At 41.5% G+C, this 26909-nt stretch overlaps 2 protein-coding genes across 5 annotated transcripts in view; both read right to left on the bottom strand.

Moving 5' to 3' along the window:
• The window catches only part of nacc2 (NACC family member 2), a 38248-nt gene extending 13764 nt beyond the window's left edge, over positions 1–24484 (bottom strand). Inside the window, exon 1 of one of the 4 annotated variants that reach the window (XM_076886548.1) lies at positions 24411–24484. The gene's annotated coding sequence lies outside the window, so the exon portion shown is untranslated. Of the gene's footprint in view, positions 1–14821; positions 14888–15501; positions 15660–19427; positions 19941–24410 lie in introns of those variants that run through there. The other 3 variants (XM_076886543.1, XM_076886544.1, XM_076886547.1) reach the window with 3 other exon arrangements.
• On the bottom strand, positions 24255–26678 carry tmem250 (transmembrane protein 250). The gene is made up of 2 exons (XM_004549577.5): positions 26459–26678; positions 24255–26204 (listed from the first exon to the last, which is right to left on the bottom strand). Exon 2 carries the CDS (start codon positions 26045–26047, stop codon positions 25628–25630), a length of 420 nt encoding a protein of 139 aa, XP_004549634.1. The 5' UTR covers positions 26048–26204; positions 26459–26678; the 3' UTR covers positions 24255–25627.
• Between the last annotated feature and the right edge of the window lie 231 nt (positions 26679–26909).

The following is a 26909-nucleotide window of genomic DNA, read 5'->3' as shown; positions in this document are numbered from 1 at the left end:
CGGGTAAGTGGGTGGGTGAGTATGGGGAGGGGGGCGAGAGAGTGAGCGGAGAATATGTTGAGTCAGGCAGACAGGACGGTGGAGTGCCACACTGCACATATACACAGCCGCATGTCTGTGAAAATGTATGCACGAATGAATATGAAACAAAAGGCACGGCACACATACATGTGCATCATGACAGCCCAAAAGTATGCAGAAAGGCAAATGCGCACACGCACACACACGCACTCGCACACAAACATGCATGCAAATTCCAACCTCCTTATGGCTGCTTTATATATAGACTTTGCACATCACTGATGAAAAAAATATAAGGCACCGACTCCCTCAACTTGTTTGCCAAACGAGTCACTATGTGTGTGTGTGTGTTTCTCCGTACATTGTGTCCTCATTTGCTACCATATGTTTGCATTTCCATGTCAAAGTTTCCTGCATACCAAGGCGTGTTTTTATAGTCATCATAATATATCCGACTGTGACTTTTGGCACTTCATATCAGGCGCATGTGTGTGTCTGTGTGTGTGCGTGTGAGGCACAGTTTGTGAGTTTAGATATGAGATTCGAATGCTGTTCTGATGGCGCTTGTCTGTTTTTTGTTGGAATGTGTTACATCCATTTTAATCAAGAATTCATACCTACGCACAGTGTTATTAACTGTAGCAGCAGGTCCAGGCATATTTGAATAATATGAAGAAATGAGACGATTCGCCAGATGGCAAACAAACACACACACACGCCGATTTTAACTACTACTTATACTAGAGCTCTCTACCAAATGACAATGCTGTAAGATTCAAACCTTAAACCATCAAAGTCACAAACAACCCTGAATGCACTAACCCTTTATTACTTTGTGGAACAGTTTAAGCTTAAAGTGAAGTTGGTTCACATGATGCAAGTCACAAAAATTCTCACTTAAATACGTTAGCCGGCATCATCGTCAAGGCACAGAGAAGTAATACCATTGCTAAACATGTTTTTGGAAGTAAAGAAATTCATTAAAAAAAAAAAAAAAAAAGGAAACTCAAATCAAAAATTTGAAACGAGCCGAGGAGGAGCACATCCGTCCTCCATTGCTTATGTTGCCACTATACAATCTCAATATGAACAGTCCCCTCGTTATAAATATTCAGATCCTGCAGTTGTTCTCATGTTTAAAGTGTACCAGACAACAGATTCTATCCACGTTGAGACAGCAACGCTCCCTGGCAACAGTTCTACCAATCGGGAATGAGCGGGTGTCTGCCTGAGTCTGTCTGAGTATCATTATGGGATGTCGAGAGAAATAGAGAGAGGAAGAGAGAGGCTGCTTATCACTGCTTATAATGCAACATCATTCTCTGTGTACAGACCCCGCTGGGTGAAGTTGTCTGCACATAGTCAGGATCAAAATCATCTTTTCTTAAAAAGAAGAAGAAAAAAAAATCTCCCCATGATTCATGTAGTTACGTAACAAAGAGACAAATATGAAATGATTTGTTGTGGGCTGAATATTGTCTGGTATCTTTCCACTTGTACTCACTCAATATGCACTAATAATGTAACTTGTGGTCTGACGAAGGAGAAAATAGCAGTGAATTCCAGTTTTTAACTGCAATGTTGTCTGCACAGAAATGATAGTGTGAAGCAAAAAGTCCCACAGAACAAGCCATATGAGGGTGGGATGATGTAACCAAATATAACATATCACAATTGTTTGGTCAAATTAAATATTAAAAAGTACTTTTTCGCACTTTGCTTTTTAATAATCATTGTTTTGTTTTTTGGTTGGATGATTTTGTATTCAAAGTAAAGTCCCTTTTACACTGGATTTGCTGAACACTACCATGACGGGAAGAATTTGAAGTATACACACATTTTGTCACTTACAGTAAAGATGCACTAATGTGTCTAAAAAGAGAAAAATAAATCTAATAACTGTTATCATTGCTAGATTTAGTGACAGACAGACTATTCATTTGGTCCCCTATCCCTACTCACAGCATTGCTTTGACAAAAGCAGTCATTTATTTTGGTCTGCTAAAGGCCTAGAGACCAGTTGGCAACCATCTGCCAACTGGTCATGAGGGAGATATGTGTACTCTCCAACCAGTTGGTGGGTGGTTGCTGGAATTTGATGGTAGTTGCTCTGAAACTTATTGCTAAAGCCCCAGTGATGCCAAGAGATATGTCACTGGGAACAATGTGTATTTCTTGACCAGTTGCTGGTTGTTGTGGTACATGGTGCTGCTTATAATTATTTTATTTGCTAGCACACTGCTGCGGTTGCCAGTGAAAGATGCCGACATGTCAGTAAACACTCTGCAACTACTCTCCAAGTGGCAAAGAAACATTTTCCTTCAAATTAAAAGTTGTGCCTTTCGAAAATCCACATCGCACTTTAAGTTGCACTGCTGCTCATCTAGTAGTTAGCAAGTGTCTGCAGACAAATCGATGTCTTCCATGCAAACGGCAATCTGCTAATGATCTTAGCAGTCAAAACCAGGTCTTTGGTCCAGCACCCAGTTTTCGATTTCATCTAGCAACAGCCAGCAACTTTCAGCAACTGGTTGGTACATTTTACACATTTTTCCCCAGCACCTGGAGGTTGCCAGAGAGTTGCCAACCAGTTTCTAAGCCTGTGTAAGTGAGGCCTTAATTAGCTAAAATCTTTCCGCCATCTTTCCACCACAATGCAGACATTTAATGGGATGGTAGAGACCAAATTCAAAGCAAAAAGGTGAGACTATTCTGAATCTTCTGGGGTTTTGGAAACACAAATATATGCTGACAACTGCTGTCAAAAAGATCAGAGCCAATGCAAAGCAGCTGGAGCTGGACTGAACAACAGGAGTTCTAGGTAATGAGGTGTGTTCAAAAATTTTCACATATGGCTCTAACTGTCAGTTGTTTAGACTAGAGGTTTTAGAAAAAAACATACTGCCCAAAGGGTTGTTGTGGCTAGCATTTGTTGAAAAATTAAGTACGGGTAAAATCGGTAAGAGAGACAAAATGAAAGCATCTACGGATCAAGCCTGCCAACTGCATTCCCGGCTGCTACTGTATTTAGTAGATACTGTTTACTCTCTTCCAGAGTCTAACAGCTAAAGGGTCAATTATGATAAGTACAACTCCATCCATTATAATCGACTCTCATCAAGGGAGGTAAACACGAACACGGACACACCTTCGCAGAAATGTACATATCTTAATCATGTGCACCGCTTCAGGGGAAGATGCCAGCGATGAATGAAGTTAATGCTTACATTTCCCAGTGGTTGAGCACAGTATTAAGGAAAAAGCTTTGACAAATAACTCCTGTAACAGGGGGGGGATACCTGTAAGTTTAGCCTGTAGTCGCTGTGATAACCAGACAGACTGAGGGAAAGAAAGACAGAGAGAGAATATACAGTATCTGTGTGTGTGTGTGTGTAATCCTCCTGAGGCAAAGGCATTGCTAATGGACTCCAAGTGGCTGTGGGAGGTAAACAAACAAACAGTAGCAGTGGCTACTACATCACACCAAACTCTGGTGACTAGCACACTAGACCGGCTGTGTATACCAAACATCAACCCACATACCCTTGAATATACATGACTGCATGGACTGCTTATAGATATATAAAGGAGTGCTTGAAAGATAAATATGGCAGACTGACGGGTACATAACGGCGTTTTAGGTTAAGAGATGATAAAAGGCCGGGGGGTGAGGGGATAAATGAATAAAAGGGGAGAGGAAAGAGAGAGAGAGGGAGAGATAGAGCGAGTGTGTGAAAGATGCAAATAGAAAAGAACAAGAGAGAAGTTGACAAAGCACAGTCACAGGGAAAGAGAGGAATAGGGAAATGAGCTAAACTGACAGAAATGTAAAGCTTGAAAAGAGAATGTGTTCGAGTTGACAAGAAAACTGCAGAATACTTGAAAAGGCATACGAAAAGTTAAAAGTTGGAAAAAAAGCAGCAGACTTGATCATCTGTAATATTAATATTCCCATTTAAACTGTGACAGCCATAAAGCAGACTTAGCATATTGTGTAATCTCATTTCATGCGCTTTGGTCCCCGATTTTTCCAAGCAGGGCAACAGACAAAGCCAGGCCATATGGATAAACTGTCACTTTGTTCCAATCCAAAGAGATCCGACCTTCGCTCAACATTACTCACTCTAAAATGTCAGCTTCACGGTATAAGCTTCCCAGACTGTCATTTTCTAGCAAGGTAAATCCTTAAATGACAAAGAAAGGGAAGAAAAAGAGGCAGGTTGGATTTTTTTCCAGTTAGAATAAACTCATATTAGACAACCACAGGAGCCCGCGGGCCGTTCCAGTTTAAAGCAACATATAAGTGTGACGTTAGTGTGCTAAGGAAACTATATTCACGCAAGACGGAGATATTTTGACCAAATACTGACACAAGACCAAAAATTCCCCCAATTTCCAACTTAAAAGGAAGCTACGTAAGCAGCACAGGAAGAAAGTAGGGAAGAGAGAGAGACAGTGAGGGCGCGACAAAGCAAGAAATGATTCAGTGTGAGATTGTTAAGTCACAACACTTGAATGTGTAAACGCTAGGATAGAGTATACTGCGCTTATGACTATCATGTGATATCTCTGTCTTTGGGATAGAAACCCTTTACATTGGGAGTGGTTTGCAGCTGCAGTGTGTGACTGTTGGGACTGTTTTCTATGAGCCCGAGGGACGTCATGTCACACTGGCACAGACTGATCTCCTGCCAACAAAGTGTCTGTTTTGATGGGCTCAGGCAGATTTTTTTTTTCCTTCTCCTGTCTTGTTTGGTGATTTCATCGATTGCCAAGACGTTGCAGGAAAAATGTCAATGGACAGAGAACAAAGTGACTTTGGTGTCAACCGTGGAATGCAAATCATCTCCAATTACAGCTTAAAAACGCCATTAGAGACAATCGGACAATTACTGCTCAGAAAAACAGTTTTTTTTCTTTGATTGAAGGAAGGGTAATCTGACTTTTTGGGGAAGCAATAAGTCTAAGTTTATAAAGTTATAACTCTAAAGTTAGTTTTCACATGAAGGGAGGACCTGTTGCTGGGCAGCTACCACACCGAGGTCCACAAAGGTCTACGAGTGAGTAAAAACACAATTACTTTTAGCTAAGTATTCCTAAAACTTGCAATATCTGTGGATGGCTTAGTCTGGCTTTATCAGTGAAGCAGCAGATTGAAAAATACATTTTTTTTTCAGCGTATCAAGGTAGATGCGTGTGTTGCTGCTCAAGCTCACAGAAGTGAATACCAAATAAAAGAAACACAATTTGTCCTTGGCCTCGCAATAGGGATGTTGTAGCCCTGCCATGTGACTCTGCTTTGACAAGGACATCAGTTCACTCTCGGGACAAGCGTTTGTGGCATCTCTAATGTGCTCATTTACAAACTATAACTGTGCCATGGCAGGGAGTGTACTGGCTGAAGGAGCTAATTGGTTTTATAGCTGATCCCTGCATCGAGAGCGCTTTGATACCGTAATTTATTCTTACAAGTGCAATTACAAATCAGGTTTGCCACCGTTGCTGTGCTAGCACTTCTGGCTACAAGGCACCAGATAATTGAGTACACTGGATTTATGCAATTGCCCTTAAGTTAGTTAAAAACGGCAGCACCATCCCCCTCTGGAGCATGTGAGGTTATTGAGTTTTTTCTTTTGTTGTCAAGCTGACCAAAAGACTTGTGGTTATTGACATACTGCCTGAGGATAGCTTCGGTATTTCCTCATATATCCCGAAATTCCGAAAGTTCTACTTTAGAGGTGGCATGGGAACAATTTTTATAGGCCAATACACATTTAGTATTCAATCATCAATATCAAACATATCTCATTTCAAAATCAAATGTTAACATATTTGTTTTCTCCTGTCAGTTCTTAATATTAAGGACATTTTCAGGACCTTTTAGAGGGAATCTATTATGCCAGCTTGTATATAAGAAGCAGCATAATTCACTTTTGCCCACCTGGCCAGCTGTCTTGCCTTAGATACTCTTTGGATATTCTCTTTAGCTTGACCATTGTCTGGGGATACACTGGCCATAAGATGTCCTGCTGAGTGTCACCATCTGTCACACAAGCTCTATTATTAGGTTAGATTTCACAGGAAGTCTGTATGGTTGTGAGTCTATGCGTATCTTGCCTATGCATTTGTTCCAGGGCATGATTTGATTTCCATACTGAAATGAAAACAGCAGGACATGAAAGATCATGACTGGCGATCCTGAACATTTTGAAAAAGATCCTGAATGAAGGGATGAGAGATATTATTTTTATTTCCGGTTTGTTTCCACATTTTGTAATAAAGGTAATGATGCTAATTTTTTTTTCTTTTTTCTTTGCTCAATAATGCTTAAAAAAAAAAAAGTATCTGTAGCTAAAAAAGTATCTCTTAGATGACTGATTGGTACTCCTTTACTCACTGCATATACTGCAAACAAAATTAGCATACATGTGCAACTCTGATGTACACACACTGGCCACTTTATTAGGTACGCTTTTTTAACTGCTCATTAACACAAATATTTATTCGGCTAGTCACGTGGCAGCAACTCAGTGCATTAGACATGGTTAAGACAACCTGCTGAAGATCAGACTGAGCATCAGAGTGGGAAAGAAAATGTCATTTATGTGACACGGTTGTTCTTACAATTCATTTCAGAGAGAAATTTTGACAAAAAAAGTCACAACAAAAGTCACCTCAGAAATTTCCAGCGGAACAAGGCTGAGGGAGCGGCAGCTATCTGCCACAACCGGTTGCAGGTGAGGGTAAACAAGAAACAAAAAGCAAAACAATAGGGAGACGGGACAGAAGACACAACAGTTTATAAGGTTTAAATAGAATTACCCCAAAAAGAGAAAATATCCCGTGAATATCTTTTAGTGAAAAGGCCTTGTTGGGGCCACAGGTCAGAGGAGAATGTTCAGACTGCTTTGATCAGATACGAAAGCAACAATAACTAAAATAACTACTCATTACAACCAATGTATACAGAAGGGTATACCTTAAAGCAGATAGCCTAGAGCAGCAGAAGACCACCCCAGGTGGCTCTCCCATCAGCTAAGATGTTGAAGCCAGAATTTGGTGTCAACAACATGAAAGCATGGCTCCATCCTGCTTTATATCAACAGTAGAGACAGGTGGCGGTGCCATAATGGTGTGGGGGATATTTTCTTGGAAAACTTTGGCACACATTAACTTTAACGCAACCCAAGCCTACCCAAGTATTGTTGGTGACAATGCCTATCCTTTTATGACCACACTTACCAATCTTCTCATAACAGTTAGATAACGCACCATGTCTCAAAGCTCAAATCATCTCAAACTATTTCCTTGAAAATCATAATGCGTTCACTGTACTCAAATGACCTCCACAGTCACCAGATCTCAATCCAATAGAGCACTTTTGGGATGTGACATAAAAAAACAAACAAAAAAACAACGATTCACAGTAGGGGTGGGGTTTCTATCATATATAAACGATATACGATAGAAACGATATAAATTTGGCCAACGATAGAGATTTTGCTATCGCGATAGCGCATGTTGATGATGTCATCAAGCTGCGCCTGTTTTGGTCGAAAGCATCGCAGCGGCTACAACCATTATCAACTGCAAATTATGCCGACAGTCATAGCAAAGAGATGAAGCACTTTTGAAATATGGGGAAAGCCATAAACTGCGCTTCCTCCACTTCCGTAACATTGATTCATTAATGGTGAATTCTCTCGCAGCTGCTCTATTCCCATGTTGTTGCAGTATATTAATAACTAACCTCGTATTGTGGATGAATAATCTCAGTTGTTCTCCTGACTGAAGTTTGGCCCGTGTATAGCATCCTGCTATGCGATTGCATTTGTCCCTAACCACCAGAATCCCTCACGTTAACTTTTATCGAGTGGGAAAAAAAAGTTGGCGTTCATCCTCCAGCTTCACTGTGCTAATGTTATGCTAACATAGCTGTGTCGCTAGCGATCACGTAGCACAACATTATATACCAGGTAGTCCAACTTCAGTAACCCTGCAAATGCCACTGCTGTTTAGTTTTCTGTCTTCATTTATCTGAAGTAGTAGCAGAGCTGTATGTTTTAATTAGTTTCAAAAATCTCTCAGTCAGAACATGGTATGTCATGTTTAGGTGGAAACTAGCGAGCTAACTTCTAACTCCGTTAAATTTAATAAATTCTGTTTTCATGGATGCCTGGATGTTAAACTTAATTGTTACACCTGGTAAAGCAGCAACGCTGATGATTTTATTAAAGATTAAAGAATTTAGACAGTTTTTAACTCTCAGTGTTCGTTTGACTTTGGGACCAGAAATGGATGGAGTTTTGGACCCAGATTACTCCGCGAAGCTCCTCACTACGGCAGCCGTAATGCTCTGACAATCCATCAAGCAGTGCGGCTTACTAAAGTTGTACTAAAACATTTTTAACAGATTTCTGCACGCCAAAATTGGTTCAAGGTCAGTAAGCACAACCAGAATTCATACATAAGGCACACTCTCGATTTATGAGGAAATTAAAGGATTTTAAGTGTGCTTTATAGTGTGGAAAATACATTATACAGAAGAAAAGAATATATCGCGATATATATCATTACCGCACATGCTTCAAATTATATCGCGATATGAATTTTAGGCCATATCGCCCAGCCCTAATTCACAGGAAGTAAAGCTGATAAATCTGAAGTAACTGTGTGATGCTTTCATGTCAACACAGACCAAAATCTCAGAGGAATGTTTCCAGCACCTTGCTGAAACTATGACACAAAGAATTAAGGTTGTTCTGTAGACAAAAAAGGTGGGGAGGTGGTGGTGGTGGGGTGTCCAACCTATTATTAGGAGTAGGGATGAGTACCGGTGTCCGGTGCCATGATGGCACCGGTTCTGACATAAACGGTAGTAACCAGACCGAAAAGCAGCGCACATTTCGGTGCTTTATTTTCCTGAGCTGTGATACACTTCTAGCCAATCATTTTACGTTTCCGAGGATAGTAGGCGGGCCCAGGTACGTATGTTCTTTTAGAGCAGAGCTACAGATTAAAAATGCTCAAGGCGAAGCGGTCAAAAGTCTGGCTGTACTTCACAGCAAAATATGCAAACTCAGCAGCCTGCAACAAGTGCTTTAAGCTGATACCGTGATACTGTCAAAGGAGGTAACACCTCGAATCCGATGAAACACCTGGCGACGCATAGCGTTTTTTTTTAAAAGCCAAGAAATGCGCTGTATTTGATAGCTTGCTGCGAGACCTTACACCGAGCACATCTACTGCGGGTGGGTTGCCTGTTATCGGACCCGGAGTTAGCAACATCCCCAAAAACACGAAGAGGAGAGTCCTGGCCCCTAGCCCTGCCAGTGTAGCAGAAATGATGAGGATGATGCAGCAGCAGCCGTTCTTCTCTGCGTGAGTAGCTTAATGTTGTTCGTGTGTAATTTACGTTGAGTAGGCTAACCACGTTATTACATTAATGCATGTAAGGTGAACTAGCAAACATCATCATAGCTACATGCGGCTGTCTTCTTGTTTGATGGCAGATACTCCCTTCACCCTGGCCAAAAAGGCTAAAATGACCAAAGAAAAAGTGGGAAACAGCTAAACATGAGAAGTTTTTGGATAAAGTTTGTGTTTTTTCCATTGTTTAAGCACTGCTTCCAGCCAAGAGTGATACCATATATGCCCCATAGCTGCAGAAAAGGCTAACATTGTTATCTTTTTACAAAAACCAGCTGAACATGAGAGGTTTTTGGACCAATTTTGAGTTCTCCATTCTTTAAGCACCGGTTTGAGCACCGTTTGAGCACCGGCACCGTTTCAAAAGTACCGATTTGGCACCGGTATCGGATAAAACCTAAACGATACCCATCCCTAATTAGGAGTTAGTGTGTACCCAATAAAGTGGCCGGTGAGGGTACATCACTTGCAGATGTTATTTTTTGGTGTCTGTTCATATTCAATCTGTAGGCGTTTATCTTGTTTTTAACAGTAATTCAGATAAAAGTCAACATCTCACTGACTAAATAAATAAAAAAACCACATATATTATTATCATCTTTGTCTCCAAATATTCTTAGTCAGCAAAGCCAAATGGTTTAAAAAAGGAGTTGTATTTGTTGTTTTAGTTCAAGGAACTCCTTTTGGTTCTACTGACTACGATCCTTTTTTTGGCCTTCAGCGCAGTAGCAGATACAAATACAGTGTTTGAACTGATGCAACAGAATCAATGAATCTTTGATCCAAGCATTGCTGAACACCAAGATCATCTGAAGATAAATGAGAAGCAATGTGGACATATTTAGGGTCTGCTATTGACATTACAACTCGCTATCCAGACTCTAATTTAAGGGTTGAGGACCAGTTCCAGATTTCAAATATGAACTTGTCTGCAAGGGTCTAAATAAATGTTCTTTTCAGAGGTTATAGCAGGCTGGTTTTTAACTTGCTGGAAACAAGCGACATACTGCATAAGACAATTTCAGTGAAAAGGTTCTGCACATATTAAGAAAAAAAAACTGTGGATAACAGCTGCGTCAAGGGTGTCAATCAAACAGGGGCATGCAAAGTGAGAGAAATTTAAAACACACGCGATCAGGTCTCTGGAAGGCTCTTCACACCTTTAAGTGTAAAAGCGGTTGTTTTTAAAAAAACGAAAAAACCTCCTACCTAGTAAAACCACCACTTTTTTAAAACAATTACATAAAAAAATTGTAATCTACGAGGGATCTTCGATAGCAGAAAAAAAGAAAAAAGTTCCCAGCAAACCAGCGAGTCACAGAGTGACAGGAAGAGAGTGACACAAAGGTAGACAGAGGGTTGGAGAAAAAAAACAAAAAAAACAACAACAACAAAAAAACCCAAAACACAGCTTCTTGATCACACTGCTCTGCTGTGTCTGAGCTGACTGACTACAGTGGCACATGTGTGACATCAGAGAAGCCCAACATGGCTGCCAGAGGAGCCCAGTGCAATGCAAAAATGAGGACGCATCTTTCAGCATCAGTGCCCCACTGTCTACACACAGGAGTATACAAACTCACACATGCACACGCAAACACACCCACGCAGACGAAGGCATACAGAGAAAGCAGTCCCTGCAACGACTGAGTGCCCCAAGTACATTTTTCAATTAGAGCAGACCGAATGATAACTTTAAAAAAAAAAACAACAACAACAAGAAAACCAAAAAACAAACAAGAGGCAAAAATAAATATATAAAGCAGCAGGGGACTGAAATGCATTTGATAACAGAATCAGGAAAGCCAAGCACAGGCCACAGGTCATGCCAAAAAAAAAGTGTATCACAAAAGATGGTTTGGTCTAGCAGCAGCAGCACACGTTTATTTTGAGATCTTATACGCAACCCCCTCCCCATCCACCCTTTCCCCAACCAAACATCTCTCTCTCGCTCTCTCTCTCACACACACACACACACACACACACACACACACACACTTTCCTGTGACCTAAGAACCTTCCAGTGAGCACCATACCAAGCCTAGCACACATGTGCTCAAATAGCATGTAACCTTGGGTAACCTCATCGCACTAGTAAAGCACTGAAGTGGGCTGTGGCTGATCCTACGCTTGTTTATCTCTGTCTCAGGCAAGAAATGAGTAAAGAACGTTGAAATAACCATCTCGCATCATGAAAATCCCCTGGAGTTTACATAATGTGTGTAGAAGCATAGGTGTTGGCCACGCAGATATAGGAAATGCGCTTACATCATGTAAGGTTTCCAGGAACCGATCAGTTTGATCTGCCTTTTGATGCATGGGTCCTTTGCCATGCTGTTATATAATTCCTCGAGACAGCGTTAAGAAAAAGAAAAATCATATCTGGAATTTTTTTCTTCAAAATACTTTTCTCTGTCTGCCCAGTTATTCACAATGTTAATGGACATGAGGCTTGTTAATGAGTAGAGAGTGTTTCTCCTCCTTAGATCAGCCTTTCTCAAACTTCACAATCCTGCAGCCCAGTTAGAAATCTCAATAAACCCACCAGACTAGTTGCGTTTTAGCAGTTTTAGTTTGATCTTTAACTGGCTTGCTTGTCGAGAGCGATTCTTCGTTAGCATCTTTCCTCTCCCCTTATTATAGCCCCCATTTTTAGCTCTTTCCCTGTCAATGCTCACAAAATACACACACACACACACACACACACACACACACACACACACACACACACACACACACACACACACACACACACACACACACACTTGTAGATCACACAAGAGCAATGACGGATAATGTGTAACAAAAACCCCAGGCCTTTGTTTTATTAGTTCTGAAAGTAACAACTGTATCAGTTATATTTGATTGTAACTTTTATCTTAAACCGTTTTATCCATTTGCAGCAAATGATGTCTTGCAGCCAACCTGCAGCAGCTTTAAGAGAGCACGCTGTGAGAACCAATGGGCTTAGAGCATTTGCTTTTTGCTGAGGTTTAGATAACAATCAGTGAAACCACTCTGGTAGGTCGAGGCTATACATGCCAGAGTCTTGCTTGGCAAGGCCAAAGATGAGGAAATAGTCACCTTGACTCAATGAACATTTGAAAAAAAAAAAAAGTCAAGCTCTTATATATATCTCAGCTAATGTGCTGGATGATGGTCCCATGTTTTGTATGAACGGAAAACAAGCTAAACATGATGATGATTGGCCTTTACGGATGCAAAGGGATGGCCTTTTCTTTTGGACTTTTAAAATGAAGCCGGCTATTTCTAACACTCCGTTTCCCAACACTGGCTAATCGTTACAGTCATTGTAAGCACAAGCCAAGAGGAATTCCTAGAATTGACACAATCTTCCCCTCACCCTCAACCAGTCCCAGCAGATGCCTGCCCCTCCCTAAGCCTGGTTCTGCTGGAGGTTTCTTCCTGTTAAAAGGGAGTTTTTCCTTCCTACTGTCTCCCAGTGCTTGCTCAAAGGGGGTAATTTGATTATTAGGGTTTTCTCTGTACTACTGCAGCATCTTTACTTTACAATATTAAGCACCTTGAGGTGACTGCTTTTTCGATTTGGTGCTATATAAATACAACTGAACTGAATTGAGCTGAAACCCTAAAAAAAAAAAAAGTCAAGAAATAAAAGTGGGTTTCTACATCTTGCCCAATGTCGTGAAATCATCAGGTAAGTCAAGTTGTGATTTAGCAGTAATTGCTTGCACATGTTATCTTTGGAAAAGGGAGGGAGTGAGGGTGGGCTGTGTTGTGAAAACGACCCGCCTCGGATTGCTGTCTTTTTCCACTGGCCCCTCCCAGGATTCGGTCCCGACTGTTAAGACATGAAGAGCACATGCAGGACAGGTCATCACTACAGAGGAGGGGGGTGCTTTCCCCCTCGCTTATTACCTTGCACTCTAATTAGCAAGCTTTGTTTACAGGCAGGAGTCTTGAGAGAGGCTTGAAGTTTGCAGCAATTTAATTATGCGCAGCACACAGTGAAAGAGCATGGAAAATTGTGTGTGTGTGTGCAGGGTGGGGGGCTGCGAGGATAAATGCCATCCACGGTGCTCTCTCGCTGGCTCTCCCTCTCTCAGTCTGGTCTACTCCTGTGCGAGTGTGTGATTCTGTTGGGTTTATGCATGCGACTGTGCGCGCGCACGTCACCCTCTGAATTACAGGTTCAACTTTCACAGCAAGTCTAATGTACCCTCAGTGGGAGTCTGAGAATCTGACAAAATTGCTCTAATCCTTTTCAATCCTTTTTTTTGCTACTGTCTCCGTCTCCAGTTATAATGAAGCACTTTCAAAGAGAATTTAGGGTCGGAGGTTTTCGGGGTGGTGGTGGTGGGGTGGCTCAAAAAAAAGTTTGAGATACTGTAAGCGAAAACATACAAGTGGTCTCGCCACACAAGCCTCCCTACAAGGCTACGCAGCTTTAATGAATTTTGAACGGCCCAGCGCCACAAGTGAAGTGAAAAAGTGCATCCACTATGAAGTACCATCAAGGAAAAAAAATCAGATTCTCCATCCTATTTGAGAATGTGATCCCATGACCGTTTCAGAAACACATCCTCGTCATACTTCTTGGTACTCCGTAATTCTCTGCCATGGCTACGTGCTTCTATTCATGCTGAAAATACTTGGAACAATCAAATGTGCACATGCTCCCTTTCGGGTTTTTTTTTTCTCTACTCAAGAACAAATGCACACACACACATGCACAGTCTCTCTCTGTCACACACACACACAGACACACACATATACACAACACAAGCACGACATTCATGCCATGTGATCTTGCTAGGCATTATGCCAACGGCCAAACATGTCACTTACAAGAAATCTCTGAGACACAGAGAGGGAGAGAGGGAGAAATTGTGCACATTTGTCAGTTTGTGAGAGCTCCTTGTCAAGTGTAAGTACAGTGCATACACAGGGAGCAGGAGATTTAGCTGCTACAGTTATCTGCAAGTGTAGTGCGGTGTGGGGGCAGTCGATTCTGAGAAAAAACCAGACACGTGATCTCTGAGATCTAATGTGGAATTGTTCTAAGGAACATGCCATGTTTACTGTTCATTGTCTAAATTCTTGGAAGGCTTCCTGAAAAGCAGTTAGTGAGCCAGAGCAGCCCAAATCACTAACATTTCAAGATTCCTAATGGCTTTCGCTGATCCTCTCTCCCTCTCATTTGGTCCCGCATTATTTCGCCCTGTGCGAACATGCATGTTGTGTAATTTCACAGGAAATGACAATAGGTGTGGAAAAATGTTCTCAGCTGCATTATTACTTCTGTGTGCACTTTGAGAATAACAAAATAAATTTAGTACAGTAATAGAGCACAAAAGAAAAACAAAAGAAAGAAAAACGCCACACATACCTCCAGAAGATATATATTATCCGTCAATCTGTTTTCCTCGAGAGAGGCAGGAAGGTTGCCAAACCTACTGGTGTTTTCCAAGAAAAAAACTTGGCCTCATTACATATGAAATGAGCAGGAGATTCGAGGAACTGCCCAACCCTGTTTAGTGGGTTTGGCAAATACCTTTTGTGCTGCAAACGTGTGGCACTCTAATAGTTGAGCTGTAAAACAGCAGCGGTGAAGCAAGACAAGAAATGTGAACCTTCTTGTGCCCACTTTAGCATGAAGTCTAAAGGTCTTCACATGCACTGGGAGCGAACATAACGAGAAAAACAACTTAAGCAAACGCCTTTTGTAGCTAACAGCAAACACACCGTAATGTATGAAACTCCCAACTTCACTCTCTCCCCGATGAGGAAGTATGCGGACAAAGCCTGGTCACTGGGGCCAACAAATTTGCTTAGCATTTACCTGCTTTTCGTGAACTCAGAATGTATACTTCTAGTGTTTATTTGTGTCATTCGAGTCTGCGCTGACTGTGACGGCACGTTTTACTCTCACTATCTGCGCTAGTTGCGCACATTACATAAACCCTGGCTCCATCGCCTTGCTGCCATTCTGTTTAATCCCTAAAAGAGAACATAACCCGCTTTCTTTTTAGCAAAAATAAGTTGTCACATACACATGTGTTTACATACCCACAAGCTATGAAGAAGAAAAAAAAAAATCCTGTCCCTCGTGCTTCTTTCCTTTAAATTAGGAGTGCCTGTGAATGAGCCGTGTTGTTTTCCAGCCGGTCGTGATGTCAAAACGGGCTAGGCTGTTACACGTCTTTGATGGAAGTTTCACATCTTATGGTGTCATCTGATCCAGAGTGGCAATACAATCAGTGCATTTGGCGGATCGCACCGGCGTGTCTGAACAAAGTTCACACTACGTATACACGTAGCTTTACAAATCATACATGCCCTGCCTGTATTTTTAGAATTTCCACGTCTTTCCCCAATTCCTGTTTTTACAGGCTTACTTTTATTATTTGCTTTGACTTAATCACCCATGCTGCTTTTGACAGCTGTATCAGGGCAGAGCTAAAAACCAGAGGGATGGCACACTGAATGAGCGAGTTACCATGTGGCAGTTGCCTCTGCAGAAGTCAGCGAATGCTAAGTTTCCTCTACTGTATTTAAATTGTTTAGCCGTACAGCACATTTTATGCCGTCATCCTAGCTGAGGTATAATTTGCATTTGGAGTGTGCAACGTTAATTGAGGCTTTACATTTGAAAGCAGGAGCCTGCTAAGGTCCGCCAGCATCAAGGGTGAAATCTTAAGTCAGACAATGAGGAAGGGGTGCAGTCTAACATAAGATGCATCTAACTACCAACAATTTACAGGCGATTCCTTTCCTGAGCAAGTATGGATAAAACTTACCAAACAGATAGGGAATCTGAACAAAAACCAAAAAAGGGGGGGATTAACTGGCCCCTAAATAGACCACTGCTTTCCCTTACTGAATCAGTGTGAGGGACTGCTTATTTTAAAGCACTTACTATTAGCATAAGGACATTATTTTCCTCACTTACCCTCTACATGCACATCTAGTTGGCAAGAAACACCAAAGTCAATTTTACAGTGTTAGCAGTACTGGGTTAGGGAGGAAGGAGTCACTTTACTCCAGTATTCTTTAGAAACACCACAAAAAGGAGAAACTACATGGCAAAAATATTTGCATGTTCCCCAGAAAGATCCAAATACACGCATGAATGTTAAAGTCTGAGCACAAACAAGCTTACCTCCACATTTAATTCATGTCACCATGTGCTGGTGTATGTAGATAAATTCAGCTAAAGGAAAAATGTATATGTGACCACCCGATGCGTATCTTTCCCAGAATTCCTGAACGCTTACTAGAAATGCCATGTCTTCACAGTTACTCTTAACTGTTTAAACCTCAGTTCCATGAACAGCAGCCTACATGCCTGAACATACCAGTAGGAGCAGGTTTTTTTCGTCCATCAGGGTTTAACTCGAACAAGTAGCATGTGTGTTACCAAGAAAGCACAGAAGTAACCTATGAGAATACAATGTATGACTGTTGGTATCGCATACCATCAGCAATGACTCATGCTTGTCTCAGGAAAGGAAAATCATAGACACATAAACACACTCCCCACACAAGTTTACACGCATATACAGAGGAAAGTGCGCCAAGCATGAGGGTGAACACGCGCACACGCACACAGTAAATGAAGCCGCACTAGAGATGGTTGCTGATTTTTCATGTAGTCGACAGTGCCCTTGTTTAGTTTTTCTTTATTAAAGCCAGGGTACAAATCTGCAGTTAAGATGATCTTTAAAGCCAGCCAGCGTGCTACTGTAAATTACATTTGGGATTAACCCTACTTAAATATTTGCTGTGTAAGAAATAACAGGGGAAATCACCTCCAGGTGGCTTTCTACGACTGCTTTACACACTGATCAAGTGATGAAGTTAACGCCACCCCCAAATCTCTTGCAAATCTACAGAAGAATTTACTGGGAACGTCTACTTTGCTGCAGAGGACCTTTTAATTTAAAGGTCTGACAAGCGATGAGGAAACAGTCTCACCGTTTCCCCTCTCCTTCGGCCTTTTCTCTGCCAGCGTGTCCACATCAGTTTTATTTATTGAATCTCTCTCGCTGTCTCCTTGACACTCCCTACCCGCACAGCCCCCGGCCCCCTTGTGGAATGCTGTATAGAGAGAGGCCTATGGAGGAAGGGCATCCCGGGACACAGCTAGAGCACACACAGAGGCACACACACATACATACACTAACCCACTCACTGACACACGCAAATACATACACACTCTCTCTCTCTCTCACACACACACACGCATGCACACATACACACACACACAGACAAATACAGCTGTTGAGAGCCATCAGAACCCTTTGGCAGATGCCCAAATCAAAGACCACTGGTGTCGGAGGGCCTCCATTCACAGAGAAATAGAGAACGAGGGGGGGGGGGGGGGGGGAGACTCCCATTTTCCATGTATGTTATCTTAAAGGCTGGACATAAAAACTTGTCAGCGTGAGCTAACATTACTGTGAACCGATTTCCTCGTAATGAAGGGAGGGTATGATGAACTGCCCTCATAAAAATCTGTCTCTGTGTTGTCTTAGGGCAACCAGGTACAACTATGGATGCATAATGATTTAAAAGGGCAGCTTAAAATTAGTGCAATGCACCTTCACACCTTCTTATATCCACAGGTTATATATTTATATATACACAGAAACAGATGGGTGTTAAAACATAAAGTTACACTGCAGTTTGAAAGGGTTCATTCACCTAATAACCCCACCTGAGTGTCACCTGTTGAGGACATGGAAGCTTAATATGAAGTAGGCTGCATTGCTTAACTTGTTGCCACGTTACCATAAAAGTAAGATAAAATGTATCTAAGATTTTTTAAAAGAAGAAAAAAAGCATTTTGTCTTCTTAAGAAACAAACAATTGACTCACCAGTGGACTAGACAATAATAATTACAGCGACAGAGAGAAAGCGTGTGTACTGGGGGAGGAAAAGTGACAGGAAATGAAGAAAACTACCACAAGCTACATGCTGGGTAGCCACACACTGCACCCATGTACACAAGGAGAAGAGAGAGAAGAGGGGGGTGGTGTTGTTTTGTATGTATAGCCAGATGGCTCCTGCTGGGGGTTCAAGTAAGGTAAATGGAACCACGGCTGACAGATTTGATTCAACAGCATGCACAAATAACATATAAACATATATTTTTTTTCAATCCATATATGCCAAACATAAACTTCAGAGCCCCCTCATCCCCACCTTTTTTAACAGCCATGTACTTTTCTAAGCTAGCCAGTCAGCCAAAGAGGCCAAGTGTTAACCAGACTGTACCCGAAAAATAAACCCCCAAAAAGAAAACCTTGAAACAACAGTCATGAAAATGTAAGCTGATATCCTATAGACTTTTTCTTTAGCGACTACAACCAATAAAATCATATCTGCAACACCAGTACCTCGATCCGTCCTGTGATTCTCAAATCTATAGCATTACAATAGATGCACTATGGGTGGAGATTTATCTTTTTTCCTTTTTTTTTTTTTACCTCATCGTGACGCAAGACCGATAATAGCTTGCCACTTTCACCACTCAGTACAGTTGAAACTAATGACAACACCAGTTCCTGTGGTTAAAAGCAATGGCCAAAATTATCATTAGACTGCAAATTTTGGGTGGGTTTTTTTGGGGGGAGGGAGGGGGGGGGGGGGTGTAGAAGAGGTTAGGGTGAAAAACTACAACTACTATCAACCTGATTAAATTCCTTCAGAGGCGCGTGGTACGGTTACACATTTTCCGACTGAAGTTTAAGGCGCTAACTTAGTTTTAGGTGGCCGAAATAACTGAAATTCCGACTGGCAAAAATAAATAGATAAAATATTTTTTAAATGTAGCTATGAAGAGAGAGGGGGAAACGAGGGAGTACTGCATGGTAAAACCTATGCGTCATACGAATCAGGCTCAGTAAATATAAAGCCAAGAGAGAGGGAGAGAGAGAGACACACACACACACAGAAAGGGGGGGGGGGGGGGGGGGGGGTGTATATTTACCCGATGCGTCGTTATTCCATAAAATCAGCTGGCCCAGATGTGGCAGGCTTTTTCTTCTTATAGCCTATAAAGTTTGGAAGGCGTTTGTTTTTTGTTTTGTTTTTAAAAAGAAGAAGAAGAAGAAGCAGGCCCCGGTTCCTTTCGTCCGCTGGCTCACTCTTTCACTTTATCTCCGGCCGCTCGTTCCCCATCTCTATCCCACTCTCTCTTTCTCTGCCCGCTTCTGTCCCTTTGCAGGAAGTAAACGCAGCTCACATGAACAGTATACGGACTGCATTCAGCCTGACATCATGCAGCACTCGGAAAATAGTTCTTTTTAAAGACACAGACATTTTTGGACCCGCCAGGTTACTGTAGGTACTCTGTCCTACTGTAGTCTACGCGGCAAACGGGCAGTCGGCAGCAGCGGTCGGTCATATCGTGCGCCTTTACGGACACATGAACTCGCTGCACTCTGCGGGCTTTAAAGGTGTAGACTGCTGCGGAACACTTTTTAACGAGATCACCGGACAGGTTCGCGCGCCTCCACCCCGCCACTAACGTGTTCCTGAAAAGACAACACACTTGGGAGCACATTTGGGGGGCTATAAGTAGGGCAGGGGAGGGTTGCACGGCTCAGTGAGACCCCATTCGGTGTCGTCTACATGTGTGGTTACTTCACGTGTCATTATGCGATGACAGTCCGGGCTACATGATGCGCATGTGTGCCGTTCTGCTAAATTATAAGCGCCAACTGCTGGCGGTGTGACCTCAAGTCAACTTTTCTTTACTGCAGGCCTGTATCACGGTGTCACAGCACGATAAATCACTGCAGGAGCCTCCAGTCTACCACATGAAATCGCCATATTCGTTTATTTAGATTTTTTTCACAATGTTATACTATATTTACCTTGTTGATTTGAGTTATTTTATGATCGTCCAATCACATTTTTACTTTTCACTTGTAAATTTACACACTGCAATAGCAATTAAAATCAGTGATTTTACCGGGCATTTTAGTGATTTTAACTGTAGTTTATACATACACACATATATCAGGGATGTCAAACATAAGGCACAGGGGCTAGAACTGGCCTGGCACAGACTACAATCCGGCTCACTAGACTTCTTTAGAAAATGCAAAGGACTGCATAGATTTTGAACTTTTAACTGTATTTTCACAAGTTTTACAGCTTTTCCTAATGATAAAGACCCCACACCGATTGCCAAGGACATTTCTGTGAGTTAATGAAAACTTTATATATTAATTTATAATTACAGGATAGTATAATTAGTCTGTGCAGTGATCTACCAGAACCCTTTATGTGGAAAGGGATGAGGATGAGTTTTCTTTCACATTTTATTTTTAGATAAACACACACACACACACACACAGGTACATATATAACCTCATCTAGGCATGAGCACACAGCCACCGAGACGTGCACCTCATCTATACACTCCACAGACATGACACACATAACCTCACACAGGCACAGCAAACACAGCATAGACACAGGCCTGAACACACATGTGAGCCAAGCACATACCGATGGACGTATGAAGAGCTTCTATCTTTGGCCATGTTTGCAGGGTCAACATATAGTACTGTTTTTTGTAATAAAGCTGTTATTGTATGTGAGCATACATGACAGATTTGTTTCTGTAATGGCACCAGCATCACTGGGAGAGTACAGGTCAGGAGGATCCTAGCAAAGAGGAGGCTCTCTGTGAGATAACCTTTTGTGGTACCAGATTTATGGAGCAACAGCGGGTACAAATGTAAATGTGGAGAGGCTGTGTCTTTTGTATTTCCTCTGTAGCATGAGAGAGATAACCCACACATGAATAAATATCTCAAACTACTTGGAACTATCTTTTTCATATTCTCTTTCCTCAATTCAACCACCATCATTTAGTTTTATTGATCTGGTCCACTTCAAAGAGGGCTGTATGATGTAAAATGAGTTTACATTTACTTACAAAATACATATGAGTCAGTCGTTCTTCTCCCTTTTCAACCAGTTAATTAATTTTATAGGTTGGCTGGATTATCTTTAGAGGTCAGAAGACAGAAAAACAGAAAATATTAATGCAGTAGTTGTACGTGTCTTTGTGAAACTGGATAGAACGAGTGTAGATATCTAACTGCTGCCCTCAAAAATGGATTTGTCAACTTTAATAAACATTAAACTATAATTTTGAGTAAAATGCACCTGAAACATAGAAAACCAAAGGTTTATTTATTTCAATAATAAATCATTAAGGAAAATGTGCTTGCTATAACCTGAAAGAATACCAACCAGGCACATTTCATTTGACCAGATTCCACTAATTGTAAAATCTTACACTATACTTATATAACAAAAACGTACACTTAATTAAATTAGTCAGCACTTGGGCATTTTTTTCCAGCTGTATAAATATCTACAGGTGTAAATCAGCTTACCCGTTCCCCATTTTTTGCCCATCTCTATCAACCCAACTCTTTATGTTTATCCATGCAGGCATTTTGTAAATTTAACATTTGATATTTCTTTTTATTTTCACTTTCTTACGGGATAGTATTGTATGTATTTATATATAGATATAGATATATATACCAATTTGTTAGGTACTCCTGTACAACCGCTCATTAATGCAAATGTCATTAGCGAATCACATGACATGTATAATTAGGCATATTAAAACTGAGCATCAAAATAGGGAAGAAAGGTGATTTAAGAGACTCTGAACATGGCGTAGTTGTTGGCTAGTCTAAGTATTTCAGAAACCGCTGGGATTTTTCCATATGACCATTCCTAAGAGTTTACACAAATGTTCTGAAAAAGAGGAAATATCCAGCGAGCGGCAGCTTTCTAGGTGAAAATGCCTTGTTGATGCCAGAGGTCAGAGGAGAGTGGGACAGACTGCCTCGAGCTGAGGGAGCTGCAACAGGAACTCAAATAATCTCTTGTCACAACAAAGTTCTGCAGAGGAGCATCTCTGAATGCACAACACATCAGACCTTGAAGCACAGAGGCATAGACTAAACAGCAGAAAATTGGAAAAATATTGCCTGGTCTGATGAGTCTCGATTTCGCTTTGTAATTTAGATGTAAGAGTCAGAATTTGACGTGAACAACGTGAAAGCATGGATCTATCCTATCATGTATAAATTGTGGTGGTTTAACAGGGCAGTGGTTATTTTCTTGGCAATCTTCCGACCACTTAGTACCAGTTGAGCATGCTTTAAATGATGCACCCTGCATGAGTATTATTGGTCATGATGTCCACAGTGTATCCATTTTCTGCTGGAAGCAGCTTCCAGCGCTGTCAAAAGCTCAGATCATCTCAAACTGGTTTCTTCAACATGACAATGAGTTCACTGTACTCACTTTCATGAGCACAATAGAGCAGTAGTCATGACTGCTGTACTGTACTCATGACAGTTAGAGAAATGTTTCCAGCACCTTGTTGAATCTGTACTGCGAAGAATTACATTTTCTGGTGGCAAAACGGGGCCCAACCTAGCACTAGCAAGATTTAGCTAGTAAAGAGGACAGTTAGTGTAAGTATTTAAACGTATTTCAATTAGTTTCCTTAACAATCATTGCTACATACACTAACTTATTCCATGATGACAAATAACTTAGTCCTGTGTTATTTCAGCATAAGGGTATATACGTTTATATATGTTATAAAAGTCTGTGGTAGCACTTTAATATTCCTAAGGTTAGGGGTATAATGATCTTTTGTTATTTAAGCACACACCTATTGTCATTCATTTTTACAAGGACTTTTGTTTTTCCCAGTTGTGGCTTTCTGCCCAGCCAAACCAGTAAAAGCCCTAAGTGTAGCCTAATTAAATGACAGCTTTTGCTGTTTGCTCCAGTAAACTGTCATTTTGCAAAGCTGAATGTTGAAACACGATATTTTACTTTCTGCACCGACAACAAAACCCGATCTTGTGTTTCGTACGCATTTCCATATTATCGTTTCTCACAAAGGCCGGGTTAAAAGTTCAAGATAAGAGCTGAAAAAATAGAAACAAATGCAAATGTCGGCGAAACTGAGAAGTCATTCAGTCTAAGCAAAAAAAAAAATAAATCAGCTTTTCATACAGAATGAAGAAATGAAACTGAACAGCGAATGACTTAATCATCAAGCCCACCTAAAGAGTATGTTGGCATCATGGGACAATTCATATTCTCTAGTTCTCTGTGTAATTCGGGCTGTCACACTGACCTGGCTCAGAACATGAGGCATATGATGTGTTGATCCAATGAACAAAAGCTTATTGTTGCTCTGATTAGCCATTTATAGGCCTTGTGGGTCTGAAGCATGTCTCAGTCAGCCCACCAGCCACTGTGTTGAAAGTTCAAATCTAAAGTTGGCGCTCTGTACTTCCAGCCTCTTTTGCATGCTTTCCTAATCATAGCTATCCAACCTGATGCTTGTGCATGACAAGAACAAAAAATAGTTAAAATCTTCAAAGCAAACCCAGGTTTAGAATTAAAGTGCTCATTTCAGTGCCTTCATTAGTTCCAGTAAGGCATACTTCACGGTATGTGAAAATGAGGCTATATAAGGTGATTGGGGCACAGCCATCTCCATTGTTATGCTTGGCACAAACAGCAGGATCTAGTTGTGGTTGGTGTTTGCGTGCTGGAGGAAGCTAAACAGAGAAGTCTGTCAGAGCAGCTCCAAGACCATGTGAAGAACGACTGATGGAACACTTGACCCAAAGCCGTTTTCAGTTTGAACTGTCACACACTCTTATGACACAGCTCGAGGCATGCCGTCATGAGTGTTAGACTACACAGTAAACACATTCATTTGGCCATGCATTGTAAAGCACAAACCAGCTCATGGAAAAAAAGAATTTATTAAACAGCTTTAAAAAAAAATGTTTGTGACTCAGGCTATACCCTTTGCCCTATTTTGCCCAAAACATATAAAAAACACAACAAAAACTTTCTGATGCAGCACATTCAAGGCAAAAAAACTCCCAAAACATCTTACCTGATTTTAATTTGGCCACTGCCATCTCCTTGTTCACCTCTCCATCACTTACAGGACTTCTGCTATTTTCAGATTGCTCTCTGGAAGTCCTACGTTTTAAACACTTGCCCCCTCCACGGGCTTTAAACTCGCGCAGAAAGGGAACGTCAATACCTGTGTCATCATCTGTCATCTAGCTATGAGACCAAGTCTGAAGGCTGGTTGCAACTAGGAGCACAGGTGTTGCTTATTTCCTGTCGCTCACGAGGTTGTGCACCATCAGTTCGCCTCCTCTCCCCTCCCCCAGGAGTCAGACTGTCTAAGGGAGGACATTCAGCACAAGCGACCTCAAAGCTGGGGGGTTTTTTTTGGTCATACCAACACAGTTGTGGCTTTCCATCTGCCCTCCTCACCAGATTTGGATTTTTATTACTTTGAACACTTCCTTAAACTCTAACTCAGAGTAAAGCGTCACTGTTTTGACACAGTGAAGAAGATCCAGTGCACATCCCAGATTCGGGCGGGAACAAGACTTCCAGGGAGCATTCTAAAAATCACAGGAGTGTGCAAAGGCTTCAAGCACCAAATCAACAGACAGTGGCCAAATTTGAATCCAGGGAAGTTTTTTTTTTTTTTATTCATCAGGTGGAGTCATTTAACTTTTTTTTTTTAAAAACTGTGCTTTCTATTTTACATTGTATTTTTATTTATACACAACATCATTTAAATGCACTGATTCATACACAGTATCATGACATCCTCTTTGTGCTCCAGCATGACTTTTTTGTGGCACAGATCACTGACGTGCATCCACAGTCACGATGCACATCAGTCATCTGTTAAGTCACTCCTCCATGCAACAGACTTTGAACAAACACATTCCTAGACGAGATGTCCTTTAAAGTCCATTAAGACGGTTTACAAATGGCACAAAATACAAGAATAACTTATATAAAGTCACAAGTCTCACTCTCATTTTTGACATTTCTAACTTCTCTGAAGTATGCAGGACTGACATTTTTTAAAAGAACAACTATTTAACTGTTTAAGCCACGCAGGCTGGTTTAAAGATCGCATCAATGCTTCTGATGCTTCTTATTGGATTTTAACCTTATCTACAATAAACCAAATGAGATTTTGCACCTTTCTGACTACAGCAGAGTCAAATATAAAACAGAGTATTTGAGTGCAAAACATTCCAATCACATGCCACATTTCTCATGTTTCTCATGACAGAGCTACATATCCACGAACACCATTAAGCACCAGCCGAGTCCCCCCACCAGAAACATGGTGATCTGCATGCTGTATATAATCAGGTCATTAAGCACACCCAAGTCCAGTCGCCGGTGCCCCAGCAAAAGCAGGATGACAGACAGCTTGTATTGCAGGCGCAGGAGCACACGCACGCTGATGTACTGCAGGAAGAAGAGCGCAGAAAGCGACACCCAGAGCAGAGAGGTCAGCAGGCTGCAGCCAAAGTAGAGCAAGAAGCGGAGGAAGCTGTACATGCAGCGTGAGCGCAGGTACAGGTCAAAGTTATTGTACTTAGTCCGCACTAGCTTGGAAGTGTGTGCCGACCCACAGGCTGAGTGCATGCAGGTGGTGTGGGGGCCATGGAAACTGCGCACCCGCCGTGGGATGGGGATCACAGGCATGGATGGGCTACAGGAGCCCAACAAAGTGCACTGGAGTCCTTGATCCAGATGTGAAAGCTGCTTCAGGGGAGGCAGTCAGCTTCATGGGGAGGGGATCCAGGGTGCTCGCTTCCCTCTGCTGTCAGTCAGGGGCTCTCTTTAAAAATGGAACAAGGCTCTGTGGAGAAATTAAGATGGTTAACATGCTTTTAAATGCACATTCAAACGGCACACACACCTACAAGAAAGGCAAGCTTATGCAAACAATACCCATAGATATGCACGTTGAAAAAGACCTATGTATATTTAAAAAACTTAAGCTAGTGATCATTTTTGGATGATTAAAACATAGCCACAGCATAGTATATGCAACCCCAAAGCATCCTTTCTTCATATTGTGGTCTAGAGCTAAGTAACAGTGCAGAATCTTACATGAAACACCGAGACGTCTTCCTCCACAACGAAACAAAATATCAAGGCTGTTTGACTCGCATACGTCCAGAGGATTGCGTCACATTATTTAAATTTTCCAGCAACATGCATACAAGCTTTATTTTCCTATTTTTTTTTTCTTTCTCAAGATAAACCGTGAAGGCGGCAGCGAGCCGGCGCGTTTACGTCCTGTCGCAAAATATACGAGTCATCCTGCTGTGACGGCAGAAGCCGACTTAAAGGGGAAGTGCTCCTCAAGAAAAGGAGCTTGGTTTAGATTTGTGCTTGTTTGCTCGTATGTAACGTTCAGCTGCTTTGCAGTTATTTTAGCAACCGCGTATTAGGCAAGTATTACGTATGGTTTGCGTAATATGTCGACTGTAGATATGTGTGTAGGCCTACTACAACTCGAAGGCTAATAGTATTAGTTTAAGCTAACTTCAAGGGTCAG

This window comes from Maylandia zebra, linkage group LG7 (assembly GCF_041146795.1).
Source record: "Maylandia zebra isolate NMK-2024a linkage group LG7, Mzebra_GT3a, whole genome shotgun sequence".
In the NCBI taxonomy this organism is placed as follows: Eukaryota; Metazoa; Chordata; class Actinopteri; order Cichliformes; family Cichlidae; genus Maylandia; species Maylandia zebra.
Note: the sequence above shows the minus strand (reverse complement) of the source record. Positions and strands in the feature narration are given on the sequence as shown.